At 53.0% G+C, this 24,468-nt stretch overlaps 8 protein-coding genes across 8 annotated transcripts; 4 read left to right on the forward strand and 4 right to left on the reverse strand.

Annotated features, from left to right (window-relative positions):
• Positions 1 to 1,165: 1,165 nt before the first annotated feature.
• Positions 1,166 to 3,537, forward strand: J4E83_005607 (uncharacterized protein; the record flags this gene model as incomplete). Its single annotated transcript, XM_049332525.1, has 2 exons — positions 1,166 to 2,384; positions 2,438 to 3,537. The coding sequence occupies 2 exons, from the start codon at positions 1,166 to 1,168 to the stop codon at positions 3,535 to 3,537; spliced, it is 2,319 nt and encodes a 772-aa protein (XP_049188333.1).
• A 934-nt stretch (positions 3,538 to 4,471) lies between these two features.
• On the forward strand, positions 4,472 to 5,951 carry J4E83_005608 (uncharacterized protein; the record flags this gene model as incomplete). The annotated part of the gene is made up of 2 exons (XM_049332526.1): positions 4,472 to 4,528; positions 4,617 to 5,951. The coding sequence occupies 2 exons, from the start codon at positions 4,472 to 4,474 to the stop codon at positions 5,949 to 5,951; spliced, it is 1,392 nt and encodes a 463-aa protein (XP_049188334.1).
• A 1,481-nt stretch (positions 5,952 to 7,432) lies between these two features.
• Positions 7,433 to 8,902, reverse strand: J4E83_005609 (uncharacterized protein; the record flags this gene model as incomplete). Its single annotated transcript, XM_049332527.1, has 1 exon — positions 7,433 to 8,902. The coding sequence occupies one exon, from the start codon at positions 8,900 to 8,902 to the stop codon at positions 7,433 to 7,435; it is 1,470 nt and encodes a 489-aa protein (XP_049188335.1).
• Positions 8,903 to 9,775: 873 nt separating this feature from the next.
• J4E83_005610 (uncharacterized protein) lies at positions 9,776 to 10,804 on the reverse strand (the record flags this gene model as incomplete). Its single annotated transcript, XM_049332528.1, has 2 exons — positions 9,776 to 10,462; positions 10,514 to 10,804. 2 exons carry the CDS (start codon positions 10,802 to 10,804, stop codon positions 9,776 to 9,778), a joined length of 978 nt encoding a protein of 325 aa, XP_049188336.1.
• A 719-nt stretch (positions 10,805 to 11,523) lies between these two features.
• Positions 11,524 to 13,182, reverse strand: J4E83_005611 (uncharacterized protein; the record flags this gene model as incomplete). The annotated part of the gene is made up of 3 exons (XM_049332529.1): positions 11,524 to 11,597; positions 11,647 to 12,529; positions 12,580 to 13,182. The coding sequence occupies 3 exons, from the start codon at positions 13,180 to 13,182 to the stop codon at positions 11,524 to 11,526; spliced, it is 1,560 nt and encodes a 519-aa protein (XP_049188337.1).
• Positions 13,183 to 13,818: 636 nt separating this feature from the next.
• J4E83_005612 (uncharacterized protein) lies at positions 13,819 to 16,774 on the forward strand (the record flags this gene model as incomplete). The annotated part of the gene is made up of 4 exons (XM_049332530.1): positions 13,819 to 14,089; positions 14,188 to 16,537; positions 16,596 to 16,676; positions 16,741 to 16,774. 4 exons carry the CDS (start codon positions 13,819 to 13,821, stop codon positions 16,772 to 16,774), a joined length of 2,736 nt encoding a protein of 911 aa, XP_049188338.1.
• A 100-nt stretch (positions 16,775 to 16,874) lies between these two features.
• Positions 16,875 to 17,927, reverse strand: J4E83_005613 (uncharacterized protein; the record flags this gene model as incomplete). The annotated part of the gene is made up of 1 exon (XM_049332531.1): positions 16,875 to 17,927. The coding sequence occupies one exon, from the start codon at positions 17,925 to 17,927 to the stop codon at positions 16,875 to 16,877; it is 1,053 nt and encodes a 350-aa protein (XP_049188339.1).
• Positions 17,928 to 18,808: 881 nt separating this feature from the next.
• Positions 18,809 to 20,377, forward strand: J4E83_005614 (uncharacterized protein; the record flags this gene model as incomplete). Its single annotated transcript, XM_049332532.1, has 3 exons — positions 18,809 to 19,099; positions 19,212 to 19,494; positions 19,554 to 20,377. The coding sequence occupies 3 exons, from the start codon at positions 18,809 to 18,811 to the stop codon at positions 20,375 to 20,377; spliced, it is 1,398 nt and encodes a 465-aa protein (XP_049188340.1).
• Positions 20,378 to 24,468: the final 4,091 nt, after the last annotated feature.

A 24,468-nucleotide genomic window follows, 5' to 3' on the forward strand; every position in this document is an offset into this window, starting at 1 on the left:
TCTTTGCCAGCGGGCGCCAACGTCAATACCAGCCCAGTGCGTATCGATATGGGTGCATCTGGAGGGGCACAATGCCGGGCGACGTCAAGCGTACTCCAGTTTTGGCAGATCACGATCGCATCGCGAGGTCGGGGTCGCGTAGGCGCAAATTTCGTCTTGATGGGTTTGCTAGAGCGGATATTAAAGATGACGATGTAAGGAGAAGACGGGCAGCGGTAATCTACTCTCTGCGTCGTGCTGTTCGTCGCAGCATGTGCAAACCCGGGGCCTGCGTCTTACAGCCAACCAATAGGCTGAAGCCGTTACCGTGTATTAGCCCCGTGTTGCCTCATCGCTGCACGCACTGCGCACGTCCAAGTTAGTTTCAGTGGGGTTAGTTCGGCGAGAAACCAAAATTTCTTGGTGAGGGGCACGCGACAGGCGTTGGAGGACTGCGCTGGAGAGGCAATTGAAGAAGAAATTACGAGATACGTTGCGCTAGGTGTATAGAGCACCATGTCTTTGGCTGACTTGCATGTCGCATCGGGGCTGTTCATTGGTGCTGGATATGGAGTCATCGCTGCGCGCAAGGAACTAGACGCTCGGACTGCGATTCTACGCTAGTGCCGAACTAAAACTTATCAACATATTCTCTCACTCGCCCGCATTCTCTCTCCACACCAGCCCAAAGACGTTCAAGTCACACAGAAACATACCAGAAACACACAATAACCACATCCATACCCCTAACATCGTCGAGACAATGCCGCAGGCACTCGCTGAGCTCTAAACTCCTGGTGCAGCCCGCCCATGGGCTGCATCAGCCCGACAGCTCACGGAATTTCAACCTCTACGACGATACCAATACTACGACTGCGTGCAGTATCCCCTGCGCAATCTCGTCTCAACCAATTGGCAATCGTCTGGCCTGCGCCGCAAAACACCATCATTGTCATTACTACTTGCTCAACGCTTGAAGATCGACGAAACACCAAGGGCTCAGCATAGTTCGCCAGTCCTTCCCCTCAGTACACCAAAGATCCAGCCGACGAACGCTATCACCCCTCACGATTCCATAGTCCGACCGGCCACTCACTCCGACACCACCCCGACTCGTAACCATCACCCGCGACCCTTCACCACGCCTCCATCACTACAAAGACGAACTTCAAAGACATAACCGACCATGGCTCACCACACGCACGCTCGGTCGCCTACTCTCGGTGGACATAACAACCAAGACCGCAAACTCGTACACGAGACCACTACAAACACCAACGGCAGTGACCAGCGCTCTGCCTCGCCAGACACAGTCGTAGGCAGCACACCCCGTACTCAAGGACGCGGCGGTGACCAGTCGGCTACGGAAGGTGCCGCGGAAGACGACGACGAAGAGGACAGTAGCACTGCCAAAGACATCGAGCTCGACGACGAGACGGATGCGGATGTACCGGCCATGCCCTATAGCTATCGTAGGGGAGGCAAGGGCAAGGGAAAGCGCCCTTCTATCCGCGTCGAGCCTGCAGATGACGACGATTCTCACGCCGAAGACGACGTGAACGAGACAGTGCTCATGCCCAACAAGCACCCGGTAAACCAGCTACTAATGAGCAACAAGAAGCGCACCTTTAGCAATCTCTCAAGCACGTCAGTGCTGTTTGGTGACGATTCCACAGACCAAGAGTCGTTTCCCCGCCGCAAGCTGGCTAGGAAACTAAGCGCCGCCTCTAGCATACCGCTGTTAACCTACAAAGAGGACGACGAACCCCAAGTAAGCTATGAAAACGCTATTGAGAGCGACGATGAAGACTACAGCGGCGTTAATCTCGTCCCTGACGATGACGAGTCCGACATGGAGATGATGGAGCAACAAGAAGAGAGCTACATCCTCCAGGAAGAGCAACAAGCTACTACCCTTCTCAATGAGTATCGTGATGCTCGACGACTCAGTCTTGAGAGTTGTTTGAGCGACAATATCTTCGATGTCACTGTCCCATTAGACGATACGTTCATGGCAAGTCTTCCCGACTATGGGTTCACTCCCTTCTTCGAGCCAGATGCTCTCCCTGCATCCCCTGTTCCTATGGCCAAGAGAAAGTTCTCAGACGGCTCAGCCAAGCGCGTCCGCTTTGACGACGACGTTCAAGTATCAGATAGTTCCAGTTCGGAATCTTCAGAGCTCGACAGCAGTGTCTTCCCTGATCTCTTCATGGATCAAGATAAGATTCCTCCCAGTTTGCATCAACTTCTTGAGATGGACTACGATGATGACAACGGAGACATGGCTTCTCCGCAGTCCGACGCCTCGTTCTGGGACTTTGAGCAGGGCGAGTCGCGCATCACTCAAGTCGATAACTCGGAAGAATCCGATGGCGAGTCATCTGGCGAATCCAGTGGCTATGAGTGTATGGTAGTGCCCTTTAATTGCTTTTACTCAATGACTAACGTTTCTCATCAGCTGACATTGGTGACACCACTGACGAAGAAGACTTTGGTACCGACATACTACCGCACACTCCTAAGCACTCTGTTCTACAGCGACCGGCCTCAGCACCTGGCTCACGCGCTGCAACACCCAAGCCGTTTCAACGAAGCTCTCGTCCGATTGGCCGCCAAATTCCGCCGACTCGCGGCGTCTTCATCCACGACGAGTCTGACCAAGCCATTGCTGTCACTAACAGGTCGACCAAGGCTGTTGCATTCTACCGTCCACGCACGGTACTGATTCCGTGGATTCCTATGACCGATTACCAGAGTAGTACGAGCGGTACTGTCAACAACAGTCCTCGGAACTCCATTGCTCAGCTCAACGCCTCCGACAGCGAGAATAGCAATGAAGTCTTCAACAACAATATCAATACCGACATCATGCTTACTGGCATATTTGGGTCTGCTTCGGGCAACGACTTTGCTTTTGGAAACGAAAGCATTGGTCCCCCGGAGGCATTCTATCCCTTCGTAAGCATTTCTTCCAACGGTAACATGGGCCTCGTTGACGAAGATGAGGAGGGTTCTTCGAGTGATGAATACGATGAGGACCTCAACCTCGCCGACTTCTTGGAGATTGACACCGACGATACCGATGGAGATGAGTTCGACGATGAGTTCGACTTTACTGATGTGCCGGCTACACCGGCAAGCTCTAGCATGCCACATCCTGGCTCCACCCCAGCGGCACCTTCCTCTGTCACGCCCAACGCACGCGCACGGGCTACATCAGACCTTATGCTTCAGCACTTCGACCGTGGCGTCGTTACCGCTTTCCGCAGCAACCAGAACCGTTATCGCGATGTTGCTTCTCTGCCATCGGATCCTGCGGCGCGCGCCTCCGTTTCCCGCCCAGTTCGATCTGGCAAGTCCGCTGAGGCCCTGATAACTCCTCTACGAAAGCGCACTCGGTCAAACAGAGTAGCCAAATCGCCTTTGAAGAACGGCACGACTATGAACCGCAGCTCACCCCTCTCCGGTGTCACCAAGGCTACATCGCGGTTACAAAAGTCGGTCATGGGCTCTCCCACCAAACCCCATGGACCTCCTAAGATGGGAAAATTCTCCTGAGTGTATCACCACTTCACAACCCAACATGCGGCAGATCGGAAGATGGAACGACGAGTATCTGGATGGAAGCATCAGTTGTCTTCCACGGGGCTGTACCGACGACATTACGATACCCATGACCTTTTGTCTTCTAGCTGTTTCAGCGGCTATGTTGTTATTACGCACGTTACATGCACTTGCATATTTCTCAAAAGTCCTTGGATCTTTGTTAGACGGTCCCGGATAAAAGTTGAGCGAGGTGCCTGGCCTTAGAGCGGAACTTTCCATGCGGCAACGCGACGGCATCGTCCGGCTAGTGCAGCCTTATTTGCGTCTTCACGAATTTCCTTTGTTTGGTCGGAGCGTTTTGGTTAAGTACACTGTGTTTCTACGTTGATCTTCGCTGTTCGTCTTGTTGCTTTCTTCAAATGAGCTAAAGGTTTTCTGGGATGATACCACGTGTTTTGCGAGTACGATCTGTATGGGTTCTGCTTCCTCTGGCGTTTGGGTTCACAGTTTGGCAGACTGTTGACCTAATGGCGTTGAGGTCGATAGATGGCTCACAGTCACATCGCATTCGGGTCTCTTATGTATTTGGATTTAAACCGGACGGATGTATCGTGTAGGATTATCGGCATGGCAATGGTAGTTTCTTGCTTAATCGAAATGTGTTCATCAACTTCATCGTGAACAAGCATGTGATCTGCAACAGTATTTGATGTGCCTCTAGATCTTCAAGCGACTCCCGGCTCCGTTACAGGTTCATCCTTCTGTTCCTGCATATGATGGCGCAATCATGGCGGGATGTCAGGATGCTGGCTGGGATGCTTAGCGTGGTGCGTCGTCCGTGCGCGCCCTACGTCACACCCCGGCCCAGCTCCTCCCGCATGTGAAGATCGACGCGCTCGACATGCCAACACCAAGCCATGTAGCCAGCCGTCCCCTCAAGACTGCGATGGAGAAACTCAAGGATGACTTTCGCGAGGATAGGTCACTTCTTCAGATCGCAACAGTAAGACACCCACCCCACGACGCGCGCCATCGCGTTCTGCTGCAGCAAGTCCTGCACATATCCCACACGCATGCTGACCAGTACGTAGGACGCCATCCTTCTCCCCCTCCGCATAGCGACGTCCCCAGCCCTACTGCGAACCTATCTCCGCACGGTCCTTCTCTTCATCACCTCGACCATCCTCTTCGCATTCGCAGTCGTCGCATACTCGTCCTTCTACTACAACTACATACCCGTGCGCGGCATCGCCGTACCCGTATACCTGCAATTCGACCACGGTCCGATAATACCCTATGCGAACGCGCAATCAAATGGCGTACCGACTGGCAAGCCAGCAAAATGGCCGTATGGCCTCGCCAACATACCCGGCTTGGTGGACCGCCAGAAGTACGACGTCGTCGTCGAGATGGAAGTTCCGCGTAGCGATACAAATCTAAAAGCGGGGAACTGGATGGTGGGGCTGGAATTTCGGGGCCCTACAACAATTGGCCAGGGTGTGAAGCATCTACTTGGCTGGGATGAGGAGTGGAGTGTCGAAGACCACAGTCAAGGCGGTACACCCGGTGCCACGGCGGAGAAGGTCGTCACAGAAGGTGCTACGAGCGAGACACCCACGGTACTAGCCAGAAGTCGGAGACCAGTGCTTCTTACGTACCGAAGCCGGATACTCGAGATCATCTACAGGCTCATGCGCCTGCCATTGTATCTTATCGGCTGGCACACAGAGTCGGAACACATTGAGATCAGCATGATGGAATCGGTCATGTTCGAACCGGGATACCGCAACATACCGTCTTCACTCCGCTTAGAAATACGATCGAAACTCCCCCTCGAAGTCTACCGCGCCAGCGTACGCATCAGCGCCAGATTAGAAGGGTTCCGCTGGTTGATGTACCGATACTGGCTCACCAGCGCCATAGTCGGCATCCTCACATTCTGGGGCATGGAAATGGCTGTCTTGCTCTTTACATGGGGTGTTTTTACCCTGCTATTCAGCAGTCCCAGTCCCAACCCCCCATCCCAGGACGATGCGCACCAACGGAAAATCAAGAAAGAAGAAGGCGAACCCTTCCCCAAACTCGAACACGGAGACAACACAGAACCAGGCACGCCGTACAGCGACACGAGTCGTACTTTCCCCACACTCCCTTCCCAACAACCGCTCTCGTATAGGTCGCCCAGTCCGAAAGAAGAAGAAGGGGTAGAGACTAGGCTGGAAGATATTCCTACGAGAGAGGAGCAGGAGGCTGATGATGAAGAGGATGATGATTTCATACTGGAAGAGCCTGTGCCGAGGGGCGTGGAGAGGGAGGGTGTGTTTACGGATTCGGGGATTGGGACGAGTTTGGAGAGTAGTGTTGAGAGGGGGTTGGCGAGGCGGAGGAGTGGGAGGGGGAGTGGGAAGGATAGGGAGGGGGGTTAGTTGCCGATGGGTGGTAATGGTATTGGTAGTGGAACTTGCATTAGGAGGGTGAGGCGGTGTGGGGCTTGTGAGGGGAAGGATGTGAGGAAAGTTCGGTGAGGGAGTGGGTGTGCTGTGGTAGGGGTTGTGTTGTAGGTGATATATCCATTCCTCTGTATTCATGCTATCTCTGTCTCCTGGGTACCTCCTTTATCTTCCAGATATTTGCTCCTCGTGGCACACACAGCCTCTCTCAAACGTCCTTATACACCGGTACAATTCCCTCGGGACACATTGGCATCTATAATCATGACCCGTTAGTCCATATCTCCATACTGAAGGGGAAAAGAAAACAACTTACATAGATATTATCATTACAATAACTCGCACACCATTGAGGCATTGGAGCTCCCTGTGCCCATTTGTACCATGTCGGGTCGCAGATGTTGCTGCATGTGTAGATGGAGCAGTAAGGTGTTGGGATACGAAGTTTGGGTGGCGGTTGTACTCGAGCCACGTCCTTGCGTTGGTTTGGGATGTGACTGAAATTTGGGGGTGAGGTGCCGATGGCGCAGAGGGGGAGCTTTGGGCTTGTGTTAATTTTGTTCTTCATAGTATCTTTTTTGTTGGAAAAAGCTTAGTTGGTTGAGAAAACTTACATCTTTGTCCCCCTGGCAGAGCGCATGACAAGTCTCTGAACCAAGGAAACATGCGGATTTGCAGTTTACAAGCGAACACGGAGTGCCGGATATACTGCTGTGCTGTTCGGCTTGTGAGGCCAGTGGGTGGGCTGTAGCGGTGAGGAGGGTGAGGAGGATGGTGGAGATTGTGAGCTTCATCTCGGTGGTGGTTGGTGGGTTGGTGAGGGGTTGTTGAAGTTTCTTTGGGGAAGTTGGAAGTTGATCAAGTTGATTAAGTCTGAAATGTTTGGTGTGGAAGGAAGCGAGGGGGATGCGTAGGTTTATATACCTCCACACAGTTCAAGACCAAAGTTTGATGTTCATGAACGGGATGGAGTACCGTGCCGCTTAACTTTGGTTAGGTGAGTTGGCATCCTAGATCTTGCTATCACTTGCGACAAGAAGTTGTATGAATGCTTGCTCTATTGGTTAGGTTCTATGATAGATGCCTTCTGTGTGGTTGGAGAAAAGGGTGTGTGCTGAGGAAACCCGGTTCGGGTACCCGAACCAAATTTGGACCATAGTGACGAATAACAACAACTACAACAGGACCATCGAGCAGAGGGGGAAAGATCTGGAACCCTTGGTTCATGGAACTAGGAGCAAGACACGTGCAGTGGACTACACACGGGAAGTTTTGCTGTTGCAGATTTGAAAGGTTGAGAGCTACATCCTGGCAGCGGGCGACGCAATTTCTTTGTTGAACTCGATGTAGGAGTCCGGCTAGAGAATCTGATATATCACCAAAAGAAACACTATATACAAAACCCTCACATCCATTCACACCAAAATCAACTACCTACCACAGTCCCAACCATCCGCCTAAAGCATCGGCCTCTCACTCGCCGGATCCTGCCCCCTCGCAAACTTCCTCTCGATCCTCTCCTTCCCCTTCTGCATATACCCCTCCACCTCCTCAAATTTGATATCCGTCAACCCCGTCTTAACATCCATCTCACTCCTCTCAACCGTCTTCGCCTTGATAAACACACCATTACACGCCATCTTCTTCTCTTCAACAACCTCCTTACAGAACTTGGCGTACTCGCTAAAATGCACGGCGCTACTTGGGACACCCTCGAGCAACATGGCGAAGCAATGTGGCATAGCTTCGAAGTCGCGCCACACGACTGGAACACCCTGAGCGACGCACTGTTGCGCCATAACGGCATCTTCATCTCTGAGCATTTCTTCGCCGACGGAGAAGAATAGCGGTGGGCTTTTGCTCCAGTCTTTTGCGATGAGTGGGGAAACGAGGGGATGCATCAGCGCACTTGCTTCGGCGTAGAAATCTGCGCGCGGGGGGTCCGCCGGCCACACGCCTTCGTCTTTGGGGAATTCTCTTGCATCGGTTGAGCTGGGCGGGGGGAGGTAGTCGTATGTTACTGCGCCCTCGATAGAAGGTAAGCTACGCGTGATATCCAGCCAAGGAGACGCGAGGGCTACACCAGCCGGAAGAGGTATTTCCACCTGCTTGCCGTGGAAATTGACGGTTGGGGTTTGGCCAGCGGGCGTGCTGCGGTGGATTTGAAGGAGCAGTTGGAGGAGCGCCGTGCAGCATGTTCCGCCTGCTGAGTCGCCTCCGAAGACGATTTCGCTGGCGGGGACGGGGTCGTGGAAGGAGCCTGGGGGCGGGTGCAGCAGGGAGAGGTACGCTGTGAAGCAATCTAGCAGGGCGGAGGGGAAGGGGCCTTGCGGCGAAAGGCGGTATCGCACTGAGAAAACGCGGCCGCCTGTTTCTTTCGCGAGGCGACCTGTCAAGGGCCGTGATGTCGCTGGGTCGAGAAGGTACATTGCGCCGCCGTGGAAATAAAGGAGTGTGACTTTGCTCGTCGTTTCTTTCATGAGGTTCTCGTATTTATCTTTTTCGCTCATGTCGGCAGGTTCGGGTTCGTCGTCTTTTGCGGAGGCGCGGTAGCCGTCCCATTCTGCTTCTAGAGGGCGCTGCTCTGGCTTCGTCCATTGCTCTCCTCCGGTGCTCATGTCGTCGATGGCTTTGAACATTATTTGGCGGATGTCGTCTTCTTGTGGTACATCTAGTTTAACTTTGCTGACCCAGATTTTGCCTTTGACGCCGGGGTCTTTGCAGGTTAGACGCTGCATCTTTGAGATGGGCGTTGGTGTGGAGTTGGGGCCCATCATGTCGCGGAGCATGTTGACTGTGATTTCCGTCTTCAGATCCCATTTTGAGCTTGTCGGTGACATGGATAGAGAGTGCCATAGTGCTGTTTTCAATAGGAACGGAGTTTTGGGAAGCAGAAGCTTGAGCAAGGCTGAAGGCGAAGCGTCCATGTTGGTGTTGTTCCGCGGAGGCGTTGACTCAGGTCTTCGGTCTCGATGACTGTGAACGTGATCGGAAATCACACTTTTACTGGTTTGGAGTTTGGAAAATTGGATTTTCGAGGTTTCCCAAGCTATACTCAAGGTTAAAGGAGAGAAGGAAGTCACTTTAGTGGCAAAGAGGCAGTCTTGACGTCGCGCTACTAGACCAACGCGGCATATAACGATGCCTCGGCACGAGTCATGATCTCATGCACGATATACGGTCTATACGCCCACGTGGGGGAATCTACGAAGACCCGCAAGCCGCAGCGATTGACGCTAGCTGTCCTTCCAGAAGATCAATCTTTGTTTATGTCTTTGGTACGATAAGATGTTTATTGCATGTATCGAAGACGAGACCTTCACTACCACCTCCTCCTTCTCCCCCACCCACCCGGACTCAATCGTTGGCGGTAGTGCAAATGCTCAATCACATGCCGCAGCGTCTACACAGAGTCTTCAATCTTTGATCCATCATTAAGATAACACGTCGCGTTATTGTCTAATCATCAATAGTATTCAAGTACTATGCGCATACCTAGGTAGTAATAATGTGTTATGCGGGTTAGTGGTATCTTCCCATGTCGCCTTGTACCAACCAAACGCCTAATACCTCAATTCCCTAAACAGACGATACTGTAAGCCATATCCTTCTTCTTCGTCCCAAAGCGTGGTTCGTGTCCATGGCAATCCATTCGCCAAGGAGCCAGCAGTCTCGTCGTCGATCATCGAATCACGACGAGAGCGTTGAGCTTCTGGGCCTGACGATGGTGGTTTCCGATAATGGATCTTGAAGCCGGTGCGCTTGGCCAGACTGATGATATTCCGTCCTTGAAGTGTCTTCTAGCCATCCAATTCACCCTCTTCACTGCCCCTCTCTGTCGCGTTGCCATCGCCCGTGCCGTTGGCAGGAGGTTGGCTTTGGCTTGTCGCTTGTACGCCTTCCATACCATCGGGCGTGTCCCCGAAGTCGATGCCGTCCTCGGGTGTCCGGAGCCCTGCGTACATGGAGGGTTCTCCATCTTTGTCTGGCGACTTCTCGTACAGATCCGCCATGAGGTTGCATGCTCTCCGGATGTCGCGCAACTGGACATGTTGTATCTCCCACCATGGCTTTCCGTCGTCGTCCCCCAGCTCTACCTCCGCCATACGCGCGCCGGCGTACAGCGATGCTGCGGCGATCGCTCGCGATGTGAACAATAGGCACATCTGTGTGGACGTCGAGTCGGAGAGGAAGGCCCAGGCTGAGTTGCGCAGCTTCTTGTTATGCTCGACACCGTAGTACTTCATCATGTCGTACATTGTCTTGTATGGTGATTCCACGTTTAGATCGAAGCACAAGGCTTCGAGTAGGACGTCCTCGCTGTACAGGATTGTGTCGCGCCATTTCCAAAAGTCTTTTGTCTGCTCGTCGACGAGCTTGTTGGGATCCTTGAGCGCGACCCGGACGCATGAAACAACGAGTTCTTTCATTTTGCGACAGTTTTCTTCGACTTTGGTCGCGAGGAATAACGCGGTTGCGGCGATTTGCTGGTAAAGTCAGACGCGTCCATATCGCATCTATCAGGAAGGGGGACTCACATAGTGGTGTAGTGGCTTATACCCCGGCCGCGGCTTCAAACTCATTCGCATCAGGTAGCGATTGAAGAAGACGGCCGCTGTACTAAGCGTAGTCTGTGGTAATTTGAGCATCATGCCCACCTGCAATATAAACCCGACACCCTTCCGCCGTAGTGTGCGCTCCTCCTCAGCGGGCATGCCATCGCATATCGACGGCGCCAGTAGCAGTTCTTCTTCGGTGAAAATCCACTGCATCTCGGCTTCGATGACGGCCGGCGGTGGCGGTCTGGGGGGCTCACGCTGCGGCGCCATCGCGCTGCTGGCGGTCGATACCATCACCGAGGGTTGTAGCACTAGAGGTCGTGTTTCGATGCGCGATAGTGGTGGTACAGATGGCGCGCAAAGGATATGTTCCGATCCGGTATGGCGTCCCCGTCGTCGCTGATGGATATGTTAGACGACAGTTGCAGAGTGCGGTGACGAGTTTTCAAGTGGCGTGAGAATCTGCGTGTGGTCGGGTGAATAGTGAAAGGTGACAATAGCAGCGGTATTGTCCGTCAAGGCGCACCCATTGAAGCTTGAGAGCTGCAAGGGCCAACGGCTCTCTTCCGCGGCGAGTGCAGGGATCACTTCCGTCAACCTCCACCACCCCAATCTTGGAACGCCGAAGGCTAGCAGCACCACGCTCGGCAGCCCCAGAGCCCGTATTGTAACTAAAAGCTTGTGTGCTGTCAGAAAGCCTGGGCATGAAACGGATTGAGCATGTTTCAACCAAGAGAGACTCAAACGCCGTTTCTAACTGTCAAGTCGCACATGAAACTACTATCAAATGTCAACTGTGAGAGATCTATTGTACCTCGTTCTCTATGTGAGAACGCCTTGACCGTTCCCCGTCGTGCCGTGTTGATTTTAGGTACAATTAATATTACATAGGTGAGTCAACATAAGATAGAGATAGTTTGACCGCAACCCCAGAGGTCTATATCCGACCCGCCATACGCGCCGTGCAATGCTGGAAGTGTGCATCTTGCTCAAGATGAGTAGAACGCTTCGAATGTGTAGATAATACCGAAAACGAGGAAAGCGATCGCTCCACCAAGTGTGACTGTCACGAGTTAGCATTACGTCAAGAAAGAGGGATTGGACATGCTTACCATTGCGCATGCTGATCTTTCCAGCAATGGCGCGGCCACCGATGACTGCACCTGCAGTACACAGTCCGTGGCCAACTACAGCGCCGGCAGTGACATACCAGTAGTCAGACCCAGCAGCCATAGCAACAGTCGCAATTTGACTGCGGTCACCCCACTCTCCGAGGAAAGTCATAACAAATGTCTGTACCCACGCAGGGCTAAGGAGGAGGGAAAATAGGTTGTTCACAGCGCCCAAAGTGCCGCTCATGGAGCCTCCGCGCGGTGAAGGCATTCGATCGGGGGAGCTGGAAGGGCTGCGGGCGGGGGCAGGTAGTCGCGAGTTGGATCGGGAGCGTCGCACACCACGACCAGACTCGAGGGCATAGGGAGAGATGGAGGACTTCCGGCGGTTTTGGTGTCGGGCAAGCTGTTCCTTCTCTTCAAGCTCCTGCTCGACTTCAGCCATTTCCTCGCCCACGCCATCGTCTGGGCTCATAGCGAGACCCTCTCTTATGAGGTTGACACCGAAGACGAGGAAAAGAGCAGCCGCAGCGAAGTGCGTGAAGCGCTCCGAAAGGAGCGCGGGGACGGCGTGGCCCATGACAGCCGAAAGAATTGTCATGACGACCAGAGCGGAGTAGGCGGCAGAGAAGACGAGGAGTCGAGGGTGTCGCATAGCCATGAGCGCCGCAACGAGGAATGTTTTGTCACCAATTTCCGAGACGATGATCATGGTGAAAGCGAGAATGAAGGAATGGAAAGGTTGTACGGCGCCGGCGTCAACATCGTCGAGTGTCGAAGAGGGTGTCTTGGGCGGTGAGGTGTCTAGGGGATCTTTGGTAGAGACGGAGCCTGGAACAGGAAGAGGATTATCGTGCAGGGAGTCAGGAAGGTCGGTGGGTTTCTATAGTTCAATTAGTACAGTATTATCAGCTTGAAAGCATCGCGGCTCACCTCAAGTCCGCCAGCACCAAGCACACGAGTGGTGCTTGCAGTCTCTACAGCGTCTCCGCTCAATTGCTTCTGGTCAGCAGGATGCGCGGGAGCCTCCTTTGGCGATTCGGGAACCTGCTCCATCTTCTCGCCCGTCTTCTCCTCGTGTGCCAATCGCTCCTTGTCCTTTGCCGACACTCCTCCCTCGGTGCCTGTGCTGCCAGTGGCCGGTTTCCGTGCCGGGTCCTGCATGACGCTCTTGTCGCCATCCTTGACGTCGTCTACAAGAACAGTCTCCGTAGAAGCGCCAGGCTTCTTTGCCGCCCCGAGATCTTCTACAACGTTGGGAGCCTTCTTCCCTTTGTATTTTGGATCGTCGTCCACGTATGGCCCGGCGTGGGGCTTGCCGTCTAGCCCATCGACAGGCGCATCTTTGGTTCCTTTTGGGACCGCCGTTGGGGCAAGTGAGGCATCAGGCGAGTAGGTGGCTTGGGTGTAGGCTGGCACAACGGCCCGCGCGACTGGCTTGTCGTCTGATGTGTCTGCGGCAATGGATGTGGCGAGCACTCGTAACGCGGGTAGGAGGAGAAGCAAAGTGTGCGGTCGTGGCTGTCGTAACCTCATGATGAATGCGATTCGAAGGGGAGCAGGGGTGCGGTGCGGCGAAGGCAAGAAACGTCAGCGGTAAAGGGAAGCGCACAGAGATAATCCAAGGGCTGCAAAGAGTGACGAGAATAGAAGAGGTTGTTGTGAAGGGAACGTGGATGTTTCGCCAAGTTTTATTGAACAGAACGGTGTAGGGGTCACTCTGATGTTGAGGCGTGTAAAGCAAGTCGAAGACGACCGAGATGCGCGCAAGGGGTGCGTGCAGACAGCCCACGTAATATATCCACGCCTACGTAAACCACAACGAGGGCTAGTTAAGGGGCCTTTCTGTCCGGAAGCCTGTGGGGAAGACCGGAACCATGGTGCAAATGCCGTGGTTCCGTCTCGAACTCAAACGCTTCGTATTCACATCCGTTCTGCACAGCTGGCCCCTTCTCCGTGCTGCGCCTTGGATGCTGAGGCCCACCCGGGTCCCGAACGGCGATCCACGACGCTAATCACGTGAGCACCCGTCGAGTCGCCTTAGTCAGCCACCATCGCGCACCGTTGGCGTAAACAAGCCCGCATCCGCATCAACGCTACTGACATCACACCTTCACCCAACCTACGTCGCATGTAATACCAGCCGAGTCCACGCGTTCCTACGACACTATCATGGCTGACCGCAGAAGTGTGCGGTCTGCAAGCCGGCGCAAAACACCAACTCCACAACCACCGGCCAATGCGCCTGCACAACAATTCGGACGCGCATCGCGAGCGAGAAGTTTGCGCAGCGCCAGTCGCGAAGTAGAGGACTTTATCGACATCCAGAAACCCACACGTCGAAGCGCGCGACAAGCGAGCGTGACTACGAACGATGGAAGTGAACATGAGGCACCAAAAGCGCGCAACACCAAGCGCAACCCCGCGAAAGAGCTGTTGGGAGGTTAGTAGTCACAGCCCAGTTGCTCGCTTGCGCAGTTCCAATTAGCGCAATATTCACTACTGGCTAGACAGAGCTCAGGCTAATTACGCATGCGCCAGACCTCACAGTGGTTGAGGAAATAGACACCGAGATTGCCCTTGAGGAGGACGAAGTCCCAGGTACACCAGCGCGCACCGAGCCTGACGTAACCTTCCGCTCACCGGGCGCCGCGTCCGAGATGTCCGGAACCACTGCCATCACCTCCTTCAGCATGATAGAGGCCGAATTCCTGGAGCCCAGATACATTGTCAAGCATCTGCGCAAGCTATGCGAGGCTACAGAGGATTTTTTGGAGCACATTGCGCCAAATCACGCGGCAATAGAGGACGATCTGCAAAACATAAAAGAGATGCGAAAACCCGGCTCAGTCTACAGCAAAGATTACCAGGACTTCCAAGACGAACTGAACACGCAGTTGAAGCATTACAAAGGCGAAGAACACAGCTACATACACATCAGAGCAATTCATCGCGCTCTTTTTGGGACAAGTGAGGATGTCACAGCATCACAGAGTGGCCTCGACCTGATCCTCTACCTCACCAATCTACTGGTGTTAGCGAAGCAGATAATGCATTCAGATCGAGATGATAAGAGTATGTGGGATGTACTACGACAACTAGACATTTCGTTCCCGACTCAGTTTCTGCAGTCGCTCGATCGGGACGCGCAACAGTCAGCTGCAGGAGAGAGTGCGCTATACGATGAGACCTTTGAGCTTGCGCTAGAACTGCGGACACAACTAGCAATACTCGTCCTTCAGAAATCGACCGACAACCCCAGCTTTGATCCCACAGAAACAATGGAGGAGGTTTTCTTTCGGTCTGACTCGTCACAGTCGGTAGAAGCTGGCTCGCCGATCCGTGGGTGGAGCACAGCAGCTTTGGGCGGTGACGAATCAGCGCTACCCGAAGAATTAGAGGATCAGATTGTGACCCGAGTAGACCAGATCCGAGCCTCTTTCTTCTGGGATGGGCAAGATAGCCAAGCTGTTGACTTGCAACAACTCAAGTCAAACTTTCCGTGGGTGGCAACTGTTCTTCGCCTGTTAGATTGGGTGCGTCTTCGGCACAAGGAACTCAAAACGGCCATCGATAATCTTGGAGGACCAAACACTATCATGCGTAACCTCAAAGAAGCCCTAGAGGAACCTCAGCACGTCACTCAAACAGCGCCATCTGCTCCACGAGAATCATTGCGTAGGAAACGAACTTCGTTTGGACGAGACAGGCGGCGCAGTAGCCGTAAATTTGACCCAAATGCGAAGGTGGATTTGCGCGCTATTGATGTTTTGAAAGAGAAAGAACGTGATTCGGGTGTACATCTGGGACTCGCGGTTTCTCAGCCTGATCGTGAAGAGACTCTTGTTCAACAGCCAGTCGAGGAGGTGGAGAATGAGCAGCCGGGAATGGACGACCAGCCACAAGACGAACAACAGACCATGGTCGGAAGCGACACGGCTTCTCAGCAGGAGCATGAGGATATTCCCCAGGCGATCAAAAAAGTGCAGAACGAGCGGCCAAGGACAGAAGACCAACAGGATAATATGCAGGTGGTAGATGAAAGCGACGGACCGCAGCAGCCCGATGAGGAGCAGTCTGAACAGCAGCAAGCCCGACAACCAACGCCGGAAGAAAGCCGAATGGAAGAGCCCGAAGAACCAGTCGAAGAGCAGGTCGAAGCACCTCAAGCATCACGCCCACCGCAAAGCTCAGCAGCTCTACTAAAAGCTTTGAAAGCCGTTCCAAAGCCGCAGAAAGAGAACCGCCCAGTATCAATATTCGATCGCCAACCAACAGCACAGCGCATCGAATTCGGCGACGGCTTCGACAGCACCCAGCCAACACCTGGCCCGTCAAATACAGCCAAAGGCAAGCAACCCGCACTGCCATCCCCACGCAAACGTAAGCGCGTAATCGACATCTCCGACTCAGAATCCGACGAATTCGAAACCGCAGACCGCGGCTTCCGTGCCCCAGAACGGCGTCGCAACGCGCCCGTCTCAAAGAAACAGCGCACCACCGAACCCATACCCTCTTCCTCCGCAGCACCAACTAGCCACCAGCCCCCTCCCCGCGCAGAATCCGAACAAGAAGAATCAATCTCCGAAACCTCTGCGCCCTCCATGTCCGAAGAACCTCCCTCGTCAACCTGGCCCGACCAACGGCGACTCGCAAAAGAGAACCGCGCTCTCGAAGTCACCACGCAAGAACGGGCGGCCGAACGCAAAGGCCGCCAGAAATGGACCGACGACGAGGAAGACGCACTGATACAGTACATGAACATGTACCGGGGGAAATACTCGAAGATTCTGCAGCATGATCAGGATGATCATGGGCCGAAGAGGTTGATCAATAGGAATCAGGTTAATCTGAAGGATAAGGCGAGGACGATGGCGCTGCATATGATCAGGTACGTTTTTCTGGTCTCGAACGGATGATGATGTGGTTTATGCTAACAAAATTTGTAGATCTGGAGCTGGACTAAGACCAGGATTTGAGATGATCATTCACCCGGGCATGAAGGAAGGCAAAGCTTTGATGGCCGCTGGGTGGGTAATGCATGAAGATGGATCTTGGGAAAGGGCTGCTAGATGATCGATGAACAGTTCTCAGGTTGGATATCTGGGACAACGGAGTTTTTGGTTGAATATTCTTGATACCCACCACCGCCATATCGGCGTTTTATTCAATCGTACAGTTGTTAGTTCTCAGACATTTGCCTAGCCTCTTAGGCGGTATCGTTCACATCAAACCATCTCCCTCCACCTAACACCCCACTCCCCCTTCGCAAAACTACTCTCAACAACCACGCCCTTCATAACAGCCTCACACTTCTTCTTCTCACTCTCTCCCTCAACGCTAAACCCAAACGCACACCCCCTCCTCGCAGCCTTCCTCACCATCTCCCTCTCATCCGCTTTCCGCTGCCCCTCCCTCCGCTTCAACTTCATCTCATCGGTCTCTTCAATACGCTCAGCCCAGCCTTTTTCTCCGCCCACGCTGCCATTGACGTCGTTTTGCGCTTGGGGTGGCCGCACTTTTCCTCCGCCGTAGCCGTATTCCACGGTGTCGGGGAGGGCGGAGGGGTCTGCGTCTGCGTCTGTAGAAGAGGCTGTTTTGGTGGGTTCGAGGATTATGCCGCCTTCGGCTTCCGCGTCGGAATCTGATACGCTTTCCTCGTCGCTGGTGTAGTCTTGTTGGAATTGCTGTGGTGCAGATGATGCGTCTGTCGTGGCTGTAGTGGCAGGTGTACTGGACGCAGGTTGATCTACCATATCCACGCTCTTCCAATCCTCGGGCTTCTCGACTACGAAACGCGCTTTACGGTTTTTGCGTCGTCCGTAGACTTTTTCTGGGTCTTTTTCCCGCTGGAAGACTATCTCTTCTACTGTCCCGCATTCGATGATGATTCTAGTTTCTCCTTTGACAGTCTTGGAAGGCTTCTTTTTGTGTTGTTTCTTCTCGCCTTTGCCGAATTTAGCATCGTCATTCGCAGCTTCTGATTCTGCGTTGTTCTTGACTGGGTCTGCTCCGGCGTTCTCTTTTAGTGATTCTGGTGACGCGCCGTTGAGTAGGGCAGCGAATGTGGCTTCGATCTTGCGGTCGGTGGGACCTGGTTTGCTATTTCGGCATCGTGCTGAGCAGTATTTGACTGCCGTTGCGTTCTGAGTCTTGCGGCGCTCGCTGATTACGCGCCCGCAGCTGTGGCAGTAGGGTACTGTGTCGCCGACGGTGAGGTAGAGGGGTGGTGGGGTGACGGCGTGCTTGCTGGGCCGCGACCAGGAGTCCATCCACGACATCTTGTTGAAGCTTTTGGTGTTTTTTAGTGGTAACGATCGGTATAGCTTATTCAAGCGTAAAATATGCGGTTGGCGTCGTGTGAATGTACGGTAGAAGATGGTCGTGCTTGTGAAGTTGGTAGAGAGGGTACGAGCGCACGACGTCATCGGCTGTTACCTACCTGGTACGCGGGTGTATGCAGGTACGAGGCTATGGACTGTGCCGCAGAAAGGCGTGAACGGGGTGAAGCTCGAATCATGTACATTTTGCAGCTAAGAGTTGAAGTCTATAATGACGTACTCGAATTGAAGTTTCCTACCCGTGCACTTGGTGTGGCTGCACGTGTGCTTCCAGCTACTAGAAATGGCCCTTATCATAGTCTTCGCCTAATTACCGCGATCGATATACAATATTAGATTACTCAAGTCTACTAAATGCACCGACGTTGGTCAGCGGTATCCCCACAAACCTCCCCAGTCGGTCCTCGGATGTTCCCCATCACGCCTCACGCCAGTTGCCGAGCTTAACATTGCCCCGATCTCGGTAATCAGCACGCATCGCAAGATATACAGTCTCCATTCCGCCGATGATCATGGAGGTTATATATGTTCTTCTTCGGCGCTCCACCCTCTGCCGTTCTATAGGGGCAGCGGGAGATTTGCGTACCTTGGGCTCTATTCTGCGCAGAACTTCAGGTCACGTCTTGCCCAGGGCATAAGGTCCGTTACAAAGCGGACAAATGGAACGTCTATCGCTATCAGCAGCGACTCCAGTGCCCCATTCCCCCTTCGCACAATCGCCATCCCAACACCATCTCTCCGCTAGACGACGTCGACCTCTGAGCGTGCGCCATCGCTGTAAGAGGGCGAAGCTGCAGCCAAGACCCAGAATATCCGCATCCATGTCGCCTGCGTTGGACCCCGCGACGGGTGAAACCGGCACCAAAGGATCGCGTGCGCATCCTATAGAGACATCGTCGACCCCGGAACCGGGACGCCCGAGACGGACTACCGCGCAAAGCGACATCCAGGACACGATACAACACCCGGGCAACGTGCGCATCAACGTCCAGGGGGCCTTTATCGTAGACGAGGAGCAGCCGGGGACGCCCCAGAGCGAGGACTACGAACACGACCCGCACGACATCAGACTGCCGAACCACACTTCGGTAGTCAGCCATGTAGCCGTCGATGTGAGTGTACCTGCGTGGTCGTGTGCTTGATTGGTTGTGGCACGCGACCATTCACAGCGACCAGCCCCTTGCAGAGTCGCAGCAGCATGCTAATCCATCGTGCGCATCGCAGATAGGAGGCTCTCTAGCCAAACTTGTATACTTCTCGCGCGAACCGGGCGACGATGCGATCGGCGGACGCCTCAACTTCTTCAAGTTCGAGACAGACCGGATAGATGCGTGCATAGAGTTCATGCGCAAGCTCCAGGCTGATCAGAAGCATGACAATGGATCCAGGTCGCCGGACCTGTGTATCATGGCGACTGGAGGTGGTGCGTTCAAGTACCACGACAAGATAAAGCAAGCGCTGGATGTGGAAGTTATACGGGAAGACGAGATGGAGTGCTTGATCATAGGTACGAAGATGACGTTATCTATGGTTAGAGGAACTGGTATGCTAACCTGAGGTTTGTAGGCCTCGATTTCTTCATCAACGAGATACCAAACGAAGTCTTCACATACAGCGAAGACAGCCCCATGACCTTCATGCCACACCCTCCCGACCCACCGAACATCTACCCCTACCTCCTCGTCAACATCGGCTCCGGCGTATCCATGATCAAAGTCTCAGGGCCGCGGCAATACGAGCGCATAGGCGGAACATCACTAGGAGGCGGAACACTCTGGGGTCTCTTATCGCTGCTCACCGGCGCACGCAGCTTCGACGACATGCTGCGACTTGCAGAGAATGGCGACAATTCCACGGTCGATTTACTCGTTGGCGACATTTACGGACAGGCGTACAACAAGATCGGGCTCAAGAGCACACACATCGCATCATCGTTTGGCAAGGTCTACAAGATGAAGCGCGCAGCGGAACGGGAAGCAGAAGATGGATGCAACGGCGATCTCAAGCGCCGGGAAGAAGCAGAGCATGTCGAAGGCTCGGCAGAACTCTCCCACGACCCTGGTTCCTTCCGTCCAGAAGACATGGCACGATCGCTTCTCTACGCTGTATCAAACAACATTGGCCAGTTGGCGCATCTACATGCTGAAAAGCATGGACTGCCTAGGATATACTTTGGAGGTTCTTTCATCGGCGGTCACTCGCAGACGATGAACACGCTATCCTATGCCATTCGTTTCTGGTCGAAGGATACGCGGCAAGCGTATTTCCTGAGGCATGAGGGATACCTAGGCGCCGTGGGTGCGTTCTTGAAGAGGCAGCCAAGAAACTGGGGCAGGAGGGAGAGTGGTGCGGGGTCCGTTAGGCCTACTTCAGTTTCCTCTCGCGCTTGACACCCTTGTAGTCTTGACCTTTTTGGGTGGTAGCTAGCATATAGAAGCAGCGTCCTTGTTGTAACATTGGTAATATTATTATTGATCTATTCAGCCTGGTGGCGTCGTGCTTGATTGACTATTTCCTAGATCTCCGCTTACGAAGACTACGAGGACCGCTGCATATTTGTACGCATCTCCATCGGCCCAAGATCTCAACGCTTTCCTGGACGGTACGCGCACTCGTCTTATCGGTTGTACGCTAGGTTTGGACGATCGTGATCACTCGCAATGAAGAACGCATGGGAAGCATATCTTGATATCGCGCGTATCCGTGGTCCAGCATCAATTCTGTGCTTCGGCACATATTCACAGGCAGTTCAATATGGCAGTCACACTCGAAAGTTGCAGCAGACTGAGCAGGCACTGGTGCTACCAAAATGCTGGTGATACTTGACCGGCCAACGGATCGGGCCATCCTGTAACCGTGCTGTTGTGCACAAAGCCAAGTCTAACTACATAACCGCCACCGCCTGATTTTATCCTGAAGAACCATCTCCTCGGATTGACTAATTATACAACATGGAATACTACGACGACAATGACTACCTACGCGCCTCTCCTGAACTCACTCCATTCCAACCTGATCTGAGAGGTTGTCTTCCATTGTCGTTCCCACCTTCATGGCTATTTCAAGAAATTTGCGAGACCCCTCCGGTAGATGCTGTATTCATTTAAACTTTACCAGAACTAACATTGAAGTAGAGTTTAGTTCAAATTGAACGCTCTGGCGATGGTCTAGAAGCCCGAAGGAAGCTGCACAAGTTGTATCACATTCATGCTCAGCAAAGTGAATGGCAGTCCATGGAGACTATGCTGCTTCACCAAATGGTTCCTTCAGATCCACGATCCACGTTGTCGCTTGATACCCGTGATGTACTAGGAGATGTTCATGATGACGGGTCATTATCTGACGGCGGAGACTCGACAAACTCAGGTTCTCCTCCCATGAGCGATGCCAATCTCTGGAGAATGCAGGACATACCACTACCGCCATTGCCTTCCTTTGAAGTGCGATCAAGACTGCAAAAGTATCCTCCATCGCTGTCGATTAAGTCACACAGACCGAAGAAGAGTCGTTCAGGTTTACCTATTACCATTCACAGGGAAGGCATTTCCGCCACCGTTTTATCATGCGCGAACACTAGTGCGGATGCCAACATTATCTCAGACGAAGTGGCAAGAAAATTAGGGCTTTCCAGAGCCGATGAAGTACCAGAGAGGAAGAAATTTGTTTTGGCTGATGGGGGAATCGTGGAAGCTTCCGGCCGCGTCGATCTAACTTGTTCATTCGGTACTGAAACCAAATCATTGGTCATGACGACATGCACCTTTTACGTCGTTCCCAGAAGTGCAGCACCTGTCATGATAGGATTGAGATTCCTGGTACAGACAAGAACAATAACCGAGCATCGAGAGAGACTCTTACGGGTACCATCGTCAGCTTTCCAGGCTCTCTCCCTGCGCTCTACGGACAGATCGAAGCAGCTTCTGACCTGCGAGCTGAACCACGTCAAGACGTTAGCGACACCTGGATTCAGGTCGGAAGTTGACATGATCTCGCCATCATTCGTTTCCGAGCGCAGTCTCAGAATCTATCCCGGTGAGGACACGATCGAATTAGCGGATGGTAGTATGGTAGTCACTTCGGGATATGTATATGCCAAATTATCCATCGCATCCATCCGCGCGTTAGGTCCAGGCTCCCGTGCAGAGAGTAGCATTACAATCAAGTTTGTATTGGCAAAAGACCTGCGTCACGATATCCTCGTAAGCCGGGATTCGTTGGAGGAGCTTGAAATATTTAAGAGACGGCAAGATGCTCTTATACCCGCACCCCTCGACTGTAGACCATTAGGGTTAAACCGAAGGCGACGGCGTGAAGCTACAAGACACACGATCTCTGGTATTACTCAAGACATCGAAGCAGCCAGATCTAGGAATTGGGATGACGGTGAGTATACGAGTCCATCCATACGAGAGCATATTACGTCAAAGACCTCACTGACAATGCTACAGGAGATACAAGGACATCTCGCGACACGCCTATCATCGGTCAGCGTGAAAAGAATCGCAGAGAAAGCGAAGTTGCTACGATCGCGCGTCTACCGTGGGACGCAAGACGAGCTGCTATAGAAACTGAAGCAACTAGGCAAGATACTTATGCGCGCGAACTCTACTTTAGTTCCAGACCTGATCCGTTGGCGTGTGAACATCCAGGCTGTGGCGCAGAACCCATGTGGACACAGCAACTGCTTGAGTATGTGCCTCAACCAATGCCAGTCACCTGTTCTAACAAATACAGCTCGCACATGAAAGCTCACTACCTGCGGAGATTACACTACTGTCCAGTCTCTAGCTGTTCGAGAAGTGAAGGAGGTGAAGGGTTCAAGAGGAAGGTTGAGATGATACGTCATGGTATTGTTCATCAAAGTCTGGCATATGCGTGTCCGTTCTGTGCCGTGGCGTATCTTCGACCCGACAGTCTTGCGCAGTAAGTAAAAGTCAAACCCTTGATGTGTTTGCATCAGAAAGACACTGCTAATCCTCTCGCTTTCCATAGACATGCCCGCGTCGATCATGTGGGCGTGCCGTCGAATAACTCTGAACTTCTTGCGGCATTAGCGCATCGTTCTGAAAGGGGGAGCCGTAGGCATGATGGAAAAACAGCTGGGCTTCGCCACTAATTACGATAATTACTCAGCTAAGGCCCAAAGCCCTAGTACATTCCTCCATGAGCAGTACCTCGTGAGGCATCCCAACAGCCCTCTCAGGTTTACGCCCGCTGCAACACTGCGGCCATAGCCTCCGCCACAATATACAGCTGCATGAGAAGAGAGGCATAACGACCGGTAGAGCTTCTGGTTGGGCAGTGAGGCGTGGCCTTTTGCCGTCCAGTAATTCCTCGTTCCCACTCCTAGCGTGCTTCTCGAGTGACACAGCATATAAAGTCCATACACTAGCCTTCTCGGGCTGTTACACAACGTCCTTCCCCGCGGCCTTTAGTCTTCTCTTGGAAAGCCTACTCCAAGGGCAGTCTAGCTCCCATACTTCCCGCAGCCGCACCGCCGAGGTGTTTGGCTTTGTGTCAAACTTTGTTCCTATCCTAGTTCAAGTGTCGGCAAAGGCGTCCATCGTCTTTGCCCTACTCCTAGCCGCTACGTCTTTGCCATATGGCTTTTCGATATTAGATTTCCACGATGTTTCCCGTGGCGCGCTAGTGTCGAAAGCGGATTCACAACAGTCTCGATGTGTCGCCGGCCAAAGCTCGAACACAGCCACTGGCCAAGTCTTCTCACCATTCGCTTTCGAATATGACATCAATCCAGTCATACATCGCCCTTATCTGGAGAAATCGCAGTCCGTGGAAGCTACAGGCCATACTCACACGGTTTTCTTTGACTGTTCACCGGCCAGTGTTGCCGCTCATCACTTCGAAACTATTTCGTCTGTGCCATCAACGCCACTAGCATCGTCCGAAATCCTCTCGGATGACTGGCTAGACACTCCGGCAACTAGTATTTCCGCAAGCACATCACCATGTGATTTCGTCCCGGGTTCGATTACACCGTCGGAAGGGCCGTACTTCATCTGCTATCTATGTCGAGACGAATTTCCCCGCCGTTGCGACCTGAAGTATGTAGAACGTCCTCTCATGATCAGTACCCTAGTTGACAGCATCACAGTAAGCATACCAACCGTATACATTATAAACGCGCTAGATGCCCGTACAAGGGCTGTATGCAAACGCCGTTTGGTTTCGAGGCCGACCTTCAGCGACACATCCAAGCAAAGCACAGTCCGAAAGGGAAGAATGTTGTCAAGTGTATGATGTACGAATGCATGGAGCAGTTCTCAAGAAAAGACAACATGCTGAGGCACATGAGGAAGAGACATGCTGAGGATTTGATGTGAGACGACACCAGACGGTTGTAGGGCTGGTTCAAAAATAGCAAAATGAAAAGATTGTGTCCAATCATCACTGTGTCCATTGCTTGATAAGCACTATAGCGAGCTGAAAGGCTACATGAAGCTTGGTATTACATTGCGCG

This window comes from Alternaria metachromatica (assembly GCF_023757995.1).
Source record: "Alternaria metachromatica strain BMP 0045 chromosome Unknown scaffold_11, whole genome shotgun sequence".
Taxonomy (NCBI): domain Eukaryota; kingdom Fungi; phylum Ascomycota; class Dothideomycetes; order Pleosporales; family Pleosporaceae; genus Alternaria; species Alternaria metachromatica.